Consider the following 11,215-nt stretch of genomic DNA (forward strand, 5'->3'; position numbering starts at 1 on the left):
ATATGGTGCAAATACCCTTATCAAAAGTGAAATTAGACAAACTGATCCTTTTCACTTTTCAGAAACAAAAGATATTTTATACTCCTTTTCATTTTAAGAAATATAAACCATTTCCATTTTTTATTTTCTTCAAAAATGAAAAACATTAAACAAAACATATTTAATTGAATTTTTAAAATGAAAATCAAAATATGTGAAATTTAAAATTTAAAATTATTATTTTCATTAAAAATGCTTTGTAAAAGTGAAAATGATGAAAATAAGGGTTTTTAACTTTTAAGATAGTGTTGGTTTTGTTCAGCGGTGGTGCCAATTTTTGGGCTAATTATCACCCACCCGCCTTTTTCCTCTCTCATCAACCCTTTCTTTCTTTATTCTTTTCATTCACTACACATATCTTCTTTTTTTTTTTTTCAATTTGCGGATCTATTTTGTGGGTATCTTTATTGTCTTTACAAGTTGTAATGGACAGATGAAAGTGTCTGTCGTTCGCTAAAACTCCATCTGCCACCAATAGTTTTTCTTGGAAAGTCGGTGACTTTCCGTCAACTTCTTAATCTATTTTTGTTTTGAGAATATTTTAGAATAATAAATGATTTCATGTTTCGATTTAGACCCGTGTTATCTTAAGTTTTATATGGTTTTTGTTTTATTTTTCCATTGTTTAACAAGTCTTCAGTTTTAGAAGTTTTTATTTATTCTTGTAACACGTTTTTTAGTTTTACTTATGTATGCAATAGTAATTTTACAAATGATTTTGGGATGATTTTATTGGCGTTCTCTCTAATTTGATGAATACTCGATTTTTTTGTTGATATTTGCTTGCCACTTTGGACCATCTGGTGCTGATTTCCTTATCGTCATTGAATGAATTAATTTACCTTTCAAAAAAAACTCTAATATAGTGTTTGAAAAATCTCTAATATTGGATTTGGGTGTAATTGTTTATAATTATATAATGGTGATATGTTTGAATAACCATTGTAATTGATGGTCTCACTAAATAGGGTGTAAGTAGAACACTTCAATTACACTTTTTAATTTTTCAAGGGAGTGGAATTGGACTAATTACTCAGTTAATTACAAACAAATTTAATTTAAATTTTTTTATACAAGTTATAAATATTATAGTATAAGTATAATTGTGTATGAGTGTTTGTGATAATTATGGTAAAATAAAATTTAAATTATAAATCTAAAAATTATATATAAAAATAATTTGTTCATTTTACAAAATTATTAACATTTATATTATTTAAATCCTAAAAGAATTCTAAATTTATGGCTAAAAGTTTATTATAAAAATGTTATAAAGAGTTATAATATATTTATTTATATAAAAGTTATGGCCTGTTCAAACTATATATTATAAAAATAATATACTTATTCATAAAAATGTTAGAGTTTTTTTTATCATAACTTATTTATTGTTCTAAAAATATTTTTCAACTTAACAACATCACCTTAGTATAGCATAAGTAAAAAAGAAAAGGTTGGATCGTACTAGCATGTTGCATATTTCATAATTTCAACCATAGAGGAAATTAAGACGATCTATACTTTGTAAAGTACATGAAAGAATAAAATCTTAATAATCTTAATGATGCAAATTCAAATTCAGATGATAATGAACTTAATCGGTGACCAATAGATGATAAGAAGTATATGTTAAATATTAAAAGAGAATAACTCAACAAGTATACATTGCAACAATTAGAAAAAATTTCGTATGATGTTTATTTTTCACTATTTTTATTAGTAATCCTGTTATCAACTATTTTTTAAAACTAATAATATATATAATGATTTGATTTTAATTTTTGTTACTTGTTTAGAAACTATTTTTATCATACTTAATATTTTTAAAAATATAAATTATGTAATTTATACAATCAAATATAACATATAAAATTACGATATAATTATACCCTCTCGACTAAATATGTGTTAAGGAATTAAAATTCCTTATAATTACAAATTACTACACATTTGTTCAATTAGTTTGTGTTGTTGAAATAAATCTTAAATGAATTAACTTTGGTGCAAATATTAAAAAATTCAAAAGAAAAGAAAGATGGGTGTAAATAGGCTGGTGGGCTGAAAAAAAAGAAGCCAACAAATGTAGAGAAAAGAAAAAGGTGGGAGGACATTTTGGTAATTGGAGGCGCAATTTCTTGTCCGGAGAAGTAACAACTGCCCAGGCTTGAGCAAAATGGGGTGTGCTCTGCAATTCTCAATAGACTCCCCACCAAAAAAAAAGTCCAACAAAATTAAACGCTCTCTCTCTCCCATCGCATCCCATATTTGAATTCCCTCAAACAAAACAAAGTTTATGGCTTTTCAAGGGAAGAAACTCATCAACAATCCCGACGGTTTGCTTTTTTTCTTTCCTTCACCATTTCCTCCTTCTATTACTCTAATATCCCCTCTCAATTTTCTTTTCCAACCATAAACCTGCAAACTTAATTTTCTGTTCTTTTCTGTTACACACTTCTCTTCCTTTCTCTATCTCTTCATCTTCTTTTTTTTTTTCTTTTTGAAGTTCACGATAGTATTTGCTCGCATTTCCTAATTTCATGTTTCCTTGTGTTCGTATTGGGAAATTTTGGATTTTTTTTTATTGTTTTTGTGCTTTGCCCTTTGCTTATCGTTTACAAAATGGATGATGCATGTAATTTTTGTATATTACTTGAATAATAGTGTTTTTTTTTTTGCTTATTATTTGATTAGTTGTTTTATGTTTCTGTAGTTTCCTTCATTTGGTCTTGAGTAAATGAAAGCTGATAATGAAACAAGGCTATTTGCTGAAATAGGGAAAACAAACAAGGGTTTAGAAAAGATTCCTACTGTTTCTTTTCCTAGATTTTCTGCGTCAATCACACTGTGTTAGGCTATATCAAGCTATATTTACTCTTTGTTTCTCATTTGCATTACTTTACTATGCTCTTTCCACCAACGATTTGCCGATTCTAGATTTCTGCTTTGTGAAGAAAACCATTTTTGAATTTCTTTTGTTATGGTGGTGGCAGATGTGGTGACTGAATTTATTGAGGGTCTTGTGGAAACATATCCCGGACTCCAATACTTGGATGGTTTCCCGGAGGTGATTTTGTTTTCCGCTTTGCTTATGTTTAGTCAGTGAATTAGACTTTATAAACACAAACCGATTACTTGTTTGTTTCCAGGTGAAAGTTGTAATTCGTGCTGATGCTTCTGGTGCAACATATGACAAGGTTGCAATCATATCAGGTTCGATCCCTACAAAGCTGCTAACATCTGATATCTGTCTTAGTTTGTTCAAATTGAAATTTAAATTCTATACTTTGTTACCTTTAATACTTTTTAAGCTATGGTGATTTCTAGACAGCATTTAAAGCTGCAGTCACCTTTTGGCTTTTTTGTTTCTACTGGTTTTTGCAATCAACTAGTTTAGTTTGCCCTTTGTTAGGTAATTTTGGGATCAAACTTGTAGTTTCCCTTAGCATGTATGCTCATTATTCTGACTGTCCAGAACCAATTATGGATTACTTGCAATGCATCATTGGGCATAAACTTTGAGAGCATGAATGATTCTTTTTTTCCTCGTCTCTACACTTCTCATTGAAATTTATTTTCTTTCCATGTAGCCACATATGCTTTACCTGTATGGGTTTTGTTTATGTATATGGATATTCCATGTTACATCTTGTTTACTTTTCTACAAGGTTGTATTTAAAAAGAAAATAAGTAAAGAAAAGGAATGTGAAAAGGTATACTGGGTTTTTCTGCCTTAGGAAATGATGGTCATTCCAAGTGATATTGGGTCTCTTGGAATCTACTTTGGCTAATAAAATTGTGAAAAATAGTACATTGCTAATTTTGTTTAATATAATTTGTGACATAGGAGGTGGAAGTGGGCATGAACCAGCACATGCTGGATTTGTGGGAGAAGGGATGCTGACGGCTTCCATTTGTGGAGATGTTTTTGCTTCTCCTTCTGTTGATTCAATTTTAGCAGTATGCTTTCTGTTTCCCACCTCTTTTTGGTGGTTTAGAAGGAAATGTATCATCCTGCTAATTATCATTGACATCTTCATGTTTGTGCCTGAAATTAATTCATCAGGGCATTCGAGCTGTTACTGGTCCTATGGGATGCCTTCTGATAGTAATGGTATTTCTCTTTCCTAATTAATCAAGTTACAGGTTTATATGACATCAGTTGTTGTATTGGGGGATTTAATGCTATCATGATGTGTGCTTTAAACTTTTCAATGCTTTAGAAGATATCTCTGTTTAATTATCTCCAACCCCACCAACCCTGCCTCAATTAAATAAGGAGGTGAACCGGGGTGGAGATGGTGGTGATTGAAAGAGGTAAGTAAAATGAAATACCCTTAACAAACTCGTTAATGTAAAGGTTAGAAGCATGTTTAATCATGAAGCAACGAGCATACTATGGCTAATATTTCTTTGCTCTAATTCATGGTATAACTTGGATTGGACAGAATTATACTGGTGATCGTTTGAATTTTGGGTTGGCTGCTGAGCAAGCAAGGTCCGAAGGTTATAAAATAGAAGTATGTTTTCATCCTAGACATAATCTCTTGAAAGAACACTTTCATTTCTTTGAATGTCCAAAATTTTATGAGGGAGAATAAAATCAATATATGCATACAATTCCTTCTCTTTGCAGACGGTAATTGTTGGAGATGATTGTGCATTACCTCCGCTTCTAGGCATTGCTGGACGAAGAGGCTTGGCAGGAACTATTTTTGTTAATAAGGTTCTTTCTCTCTGTCTCTCTCTCTAGCAAAGTAGCTTTTTCCCCCTTACAAATCATATTTTCACTAAAATTTTGCAATTGATCCTCTTCTCCTTTGTGGAATGCAGATTGCTGGGGCTGCAGCTGCAGCTGGCCTTTCTCTTGCTGATGTTGCTGCTGAGGCAAAACGTGCATCTCAGATGGTGGGAACTATGGGCGTAGCATTATCTGTTTGCACGTTGCCTGGTCAGGTTACTTCTGATCGCTTGGGCCCTGGAAAGATGGAACTTGGTCTGGGAATTGTGAGTTACTTTATACCTGTGTTTCTGCAAAACCATATGGAATTAGTTCTCTTTTTACTTTTTTGTTTGATCACTTTTAGACATTAGTTCTATACTCTTAACCTTTGACTCTTGTCTGGCACTGTACTTCTCTTTTTTACCTGATTTGATTTCTACTTCAATACTTATCTTGAGCTAACAATTGTTGTCTTTCAGCATGGGGAACCTGGTGCTGCTGTGGCAGACCTCCAGCCTGTGGACGTGGTGGTTTCTCATGTTCTTAAGCAAATATTATCATCGGTATGTTCTTATTGTGGAGCCAGCCTATCCTTTTTAACCCCCTGCCGTCTTCAATTGCCTTCAAGGAAAACATAATTCATGCTACATGCATCTCGTTCCACCAATGGTTATGGTATCTGATAATGTGTACTATTTTCTTTTGTGAGGAAAGTATCCTTGAATTTTTCTCAAGTATTTCAGTGCGATACTATCATCTTGTTGTCTGTCTTTTATATTTTTATTTTATTTTAGTTCTGCTTCTAGTTTGGAGGTACAAACATAATGTGCCTAGTATCAGTAGCAACTATTTAAGTTTTATTTTCAACTGAAATGATATTTCTTTTAGTTCTATTTTGTGTAATTGAGCCTTCCCCTTTTGATTTTGGCTCTTTACGTCCAATTACTAGTGAACCAAGGCTGGCCGTTCAATCATGCTGATGTGGTAAATATGGCTTAGATCACCATAGACACCATAGAAGACTGCTAAAGAACCATTCAAGACAATTTATTCCTAACTGAATGATGTAAATTGTTATGTGTATACTAATAAAAAAATACAATTAGAAACTAAAAAGAAAGAAAAAAAATTGAGATTTCTCTCTAGTTCTCTTCACCATAGCAGCAATACTTATACTTCAAAAGTTATTGCATTTGGGGATTACATTAGGTTCAAATGTTGAAATGTGCTGCTTATGTGGGCCATTGGACCATATCTAATATATTTTGAAGAGAACCATGCATCTTTTGAAGATTCAAGGCTGTTGCTATTAATACTTATTAATCAAGATTGTTTTCTGTGGCACATGATCTTTTTGCCTTTTCTATTGTTGTTGACTAAAAAAGGGGCCTTTTAGATTGATAAAATAGCATAACAGATCAATATATTGCCATTAAATGCTTGATCTTCCATTAACACAATAACCTGCCGTGGATCAGCCTTTTCTGCTTTACTCATTGTATCAACCTAGCAACAGTACCTCTTTTCCTTCCTTTACAATGTATTATTTATCTCAGAACTTTATCATCTTGTTACTTTAAATTTTACTTATGTAATCTTTCAGGAAACTAACTATGTTCCAATTACACGAGGCAATAGAGTGGTACTCATGATTAATGGGTATGTATGTATGTATGTATATTGATTTCTTTTCTGCTGTTGATTTTTTCCTCTACTTTCCTTTTGGGGGCCAGAGGGTGTTTTCTGATCAGTTTGGTTGCAGGGTTTGCAATGGCCTGGTGCTTATATTTCACATTTCTACCTTTTTAGCTAGGAAATAGACGAGACTTTCATAGCAAATAACCATATTACTTGGTGTTGATACAAAATAATGAGAGTAAGAAGAGGTAGAGAAAAAGGATGAGGATTGACGAGAGTGGCCTTAAGCTAGAAATAACAATACAGTGATTGACGAGTATGGCTTTAGCCATCTAGTGTTGCTTGGGGAAATTTTCTAACCTTAAAATTAACCTATTTTTATGAATTTTTTTTTGAAAATAAACCAGTTTTTAGGAAAATGAACTTCGTTTCATTTGAGAGGTCAATTTAGGTTCATTTATTTGATTCAAACTTGATAAGAACTTAAACAAAGGGCTCATCAATAAATTTTACGCTTAAGCTTGATGAATGATTATACTATCTTCCTAATTGAGCTCTGTTTGCCATATTCATACATCCCTTTGCATTTATGTTCTGTGTTTCTTATTTGTCCTAGTCTATTCAACATCTTTATACTTTTGTTGTCATCACTATGATAAAGATCTATTGACTTGTAGCTTGGGTGCCACTCCTGTGATGGAACTGATGATTGCAGCTGGAAAAACTGTCCCTAAGTTACAGCTGGAATTTGGACTTGCTGTTGAAAGAGTGTATACAGGGTCATTTATGACCTCTCTTGATATGGCTGGTTAGTTGTTGATATAAAAGTTCTCTTTGTTGCTACTTGCAAGTATTGTTCATTATCTGTACAATGTTTCTTTCAGGATTTTCAATATCTATAATGAAGGCAGATCAAACTCTGTTGCAACGCCTGGATGCTCCCACTAAGGCTCCACATTGGCCTGTTGGTTCTGCTGGTCTGTCATTGTGTTAGAATATTGATACTTCTTGTAAATGTTTCCTCATTTTCACTTGTCTATAAAATGCATTAGGAAGAAATTTGTGGAATTAAACATTTTATATTGCATCACATATTGATGATCTAAATTGCATTGTTAACTGAAGAATATACTCTCAACCTCTATATATAACAGTTAACAATTTTATATTGAAAATTTAAATGAAGTTCAAAGGTTATTTTGGGTTCATTGAACCCAAGCTCCCTGTTTTGTTGTAGGTAATCGTCCACCTGCTAAGATTCCTGTTCCATTGCCACCATCTCGTTCAACAAAGAGTGAGGAGGTAAGTTCAGTTATCAATTACTCTATAGAAGAGTAGGAAAGGACAGGTCATTTGTTATAGGAAAGTAAACTAATTAAAGTTTTCATTTAAAGTAAAACTAACATCTCTTTCATCTAGAACCTAGATATTAGGTTTTTTAGCTGCTATCACTAAATCTTCATTCTTTGATGTTACCATTGATAGATATTGACAACAGCTAACCAATTGCACGATATTATACTTGCTAGATAGATTATGACTACCAACAAAAGACTACGTAATGACATTATAATAAGCACTCATTGTGTACCAAAAATAAAAAGTTTGTTTACTTTGTATGTCTTGTTGTTGAATACAAATTGGCCAAAGGTGACTGCTTGTCCTCGTCCCAGAATAACAAAAAGAAATATGGATTACACTAAGAAGCTACTAGTATTAGGCTTGTTTTTTCTTCTTCTTCTTTTTTTTCTACTTGAAAAGTAAAATAATTTCACAAATAACAGTCAGATGTTTTGTTGTCCATAGAAGGAAAACCAAAATAAAATTAGAAACATAAGAAAGGAAAATAACAGAAATATACATTGATTAGATGAAATTCAAGTTGGAACTGGATCCTGTGATTATATTCCTTTTGATACCTCAATGCATTACATGTGGGTAGTGGGTGGAGGTTGTTAATATCGTTAAATAGACTCTTGATGCCTTTATATTTTTTTGAGGACATGACATTATTCACATCCTGTTCGGTATGGGGAAAAAACGGTTTCTTGTTGTGTTTGACTGCTATCTTACTAAATTCATGTTTGTTCCTGGCAGTCATTAAGTCGGCCACTGCAGCTTAGTGAACAGGGCCGCATTCTTGAAGCGGCTATTGAGGCAGCAGTAAATGCAGTAATGGGTATGAGGGACAGTTTGAATGACTGGGATAGCAAAGTTGGTGATGGTGATTGTGGGTCAACAGTAAGTTGTGCACTTGAGCTGTCTTGGTTATCATTTTGCCTTTTGGTTCATAATTTAGTGCTTGATGTATGTGATTCACCTGCTTTTGCAGATGTACAGCGGTGCAACAGCAATCCTTGATGATATGAAAAAATAGTATGCGCTTTCTCCAATTTTTTTTTATGTTTTCTTTTGACTAAATCAAGGGAAATTCTTCTAGCAAAGTAACTGTGGCAATTCTAGGCCAGATTGCCAATATATGTACTTATGCAAGCTGTCTGCCTCCATAGTAATTAGGTTTATGTTTGCTGGATATCTATAGCTTTCTGATGCAGTACAGAGGTTTTGATGAGTCATTATCTTTAGACATGTAGGAAGAGGTATATTTATCTTATTTATAGTGCTTTCCAGTAGTATTGAGTGTAATATTTATTTTAAGACTCCTCTTCCAATGTGGAGCTTGTCATGGCCTGTGTATAGATCTTTTTCTTGGTCATACAGCCACTTGATTTCACTTTATTATACACTTCTATTATTGTCGTTGCGTTGCAAGACCAATCCCATAGATGCAGTTGGTTGAGATGCTTCAAAGACTTGAATGCCTATTACTCTGCAGAGGATATTTCTGGTAGGAGATTTTTTAATGTATAAAGTTGTAGTCAAATGGGTTGCTGGAGATTGGAGCATGTAACATGATTTCTTTGTTTGTTATCTCCGGTGTAACTAGTTTTTCCTCCATTATCATTTCTGCAGTAGTTGATTTGCAAGTGTAATGTATTGATTGGTGGCTGTCAGCTTTAGATACGTAGCTTTTAAAATTTTTAATGTGTAAGAATGTTTTTTTTTATTTATTTTTATTTATCTAAGTGATTATCATTACAATCAAATATTTTCGTTATATCATTGGATCTTACCTGATGAATCATTTTCACCTGTCCCAGTTATCCTCTGAATGATGCTGCAGAAACAGTGAATGAAATTGGATCTTCTGTTAGAAGAGCTATGGGAGGAACAAGTGGAGTCCTGTAATTTATTTGTCTGTTCTCTGCTTGATTTATACTTACAGATATAACTAGAAATATAAAACTCTTGATATTCTCTTTGAGCAGATATAATATATTTTCTAAGGCAGCATATGCACGGTTGAAAGCTAACTCAGATTCTACTGTCACAGCAAAGCAATGTGAGATGATGCCCTTCATCTGAGACATTTTTATTTAGACACCTTGTCTCACTGACGCTTTATTTCAGGGGCTGAAGCATTTGAAGCTGCCATTGATGCAGTAAGTAAATATGGTGGGGCTAGTGCTGGTTATCGTACATTGCTGGATGCCCTTATTCCTGCATTATCAGTTCTTAAGGAGGTTATATAGATCTACTGCCCTTTTTCTCTTTTTGTTGATGCAGTCCAAGATTTCATACTAATATTTTGTTTGCAAGCAGAGATTAACTGCCGGTGATGATTCTTCTACTGCTTTTGTTCTTTCATCTGAAGCTGCATTGGCAGGAGCTGAATCAACTAAAGACATGCAGGCTCAGGTTATTTATAATCTTGCCTTCACCTTGTTTGGTGTTTAGGATTTTGATTGCATTTAGCTGTTGTTTCCTTTGGTTGGCTGTCATTGGCTATAAAATTTCATTAAAGTGCTATATCTCAGAGGGATTACTGAAGTAGGAAGCTTTTTCAGATAGCTGCTAATAAACACTAAACATATATTACTTGACGCTGGACAAATGGGATCCTGATGCTTTTGTTGCATCTTTTCAAGATATATACTTTCGCTTCATTGACTAAGGGTCAGGATTACTGCTACTAAATTAAGTCCAGATTTAGTCTCTGCACTCTTTCTAACATAAACCACAACCCTTGATTTGCAACATCAATATCAATGTTTGAATTAGTCCCTAAGCTGCAGTTAAGATAAATACTTGGTGCTTGAATGTATATGTACATGTAAAAATTTATGTGGTAGTGTGGTGTTGGGATGTTGCAGGCGGGGCGGTCAAGCTATGTGTCTGCATCAATACTTGCAACAGTTCCAGATCCTGGTGCTATGGCGGCAGCTGCCTGGTACAGGGCAGCTGCTTTGGCTGTGAAGGCTAAATATGAAAAAGCCTCCTCATGAACACCCTTGCTTCCATGTTTCAACAATCAACACTGATATACCTTCTTTTTGTGCTTTGCCGGATGATTTTTGTTTGACTAGTTGGCTTTCCGCTTATGCATTTTCTTTTACTTTTTCCTTTTGTTTTTTGGGGGTGCATGAAGCTGAGAGAGCCATTTTCATCCCATACATATACACATCATTGAATTTTATAACTTGTCCCAAATGTAAACCCTGTTTCTAAATAGAGTTAAATTCAAATTTGTCACGGATCATTAATATCGAGTTTGTATTTTATATTTTCTTCTCTCTTTTAAATCAGATTTTACCTATTAAAATTTATAAAATTTTCATTGCTATTGAGTTATAATATTTATTCTCAATCGTTAAAATATTAAAATGTCTATTTTGCTTATTTTCAATTAAGATTTTATACTTTTTGTGTATTCGTCAGCAAAATTTACTCGTAAAAGTTCAATTTTGAGTTAACTGA

The 11,215-nt window shown here is 33.1% G+C and overlaps 1 protein-coding gene across 1 annotated transcript; it reads left to right on the forward strand.

Moving 5' to 3' along the window:
• Positions 1-2,085: 2,085 nt before the first annotated feature.
• Positions 2,086-11,001, forward strand: LOC108474107 (putative 3,4-dihydroxy-2-butanone kinase). Its single transcript, XM_017776015.2, has 20 exons — positions 2,086-2,372; positions 3,030-3,103; positions 3,186-3,249; positions 3,884-3,996; positions 4,103-4,150; positions 4,485-4,556; positions 4,673-4,762; positions 4,870-5,043; positions 5,239-5,322; positions 6,363-6,418; positions 7,075-7,205; positions 7,282-7,374; positions 7,635-7,699; positions 8,495-8,638; positions 8,730-8,773; positions 9,559-9,642; positions 9,727-9,800; positions 9,869-9,981; positions 10,061-10,156; positions 10,612-11,001. Exons 1-20 carry the CDS (start codon positions 2,333-2,335, stop codon positions 10,741-10,743), a joined length of 1,791 nt encoding a protein of 596 aa, XP_017631504.1. The 5' UTR covers positions 2,086-2,332; the 3' UTR covers positions 10,744-11,001.
• The last annotated feature ends 214 nt before the right edge of the window (positions 11,002-11,215 follow it).

This window comes from Gossypium arboreum, chromosome 3 (assembly GCF_025698485.1).
Source record: "Gossypium arboreum isolate Shixiya-1 chromosome 3, ASM2569848v2, whole genome shotgun sequence".
NCBI lineage: Eukaryota > Viridiplantae > Streptophyta > Magnoliopsida > Malvales > Malvaceae > Gossypium > Gossypium arboreum.

Excerpts from the sequence above, each read along its gene's own strand:
- LOC108474107 (XM_017776015.2), top strand. The coding sequence starts at position 2,333 with ATGGCTTTTCAAGGGAAGAAACTCATCAACAATCCCGACG. Across the intron at positions 5,323-6,362 it reads TTAAGCAAATATTATCATCG|GAAACTAACTATGTTCCAAT; the intron begins GTATGTTCTTAT and ends GTAATCTTTCAG. Across the intron at positions 10,157-10,611 it reads CTAAAGACATGCAGGCTCAG|GCGGGGCGGTCAAGCTATGT; the intron begins GTTATTTATAAT and ends GGGATGTTGCAG.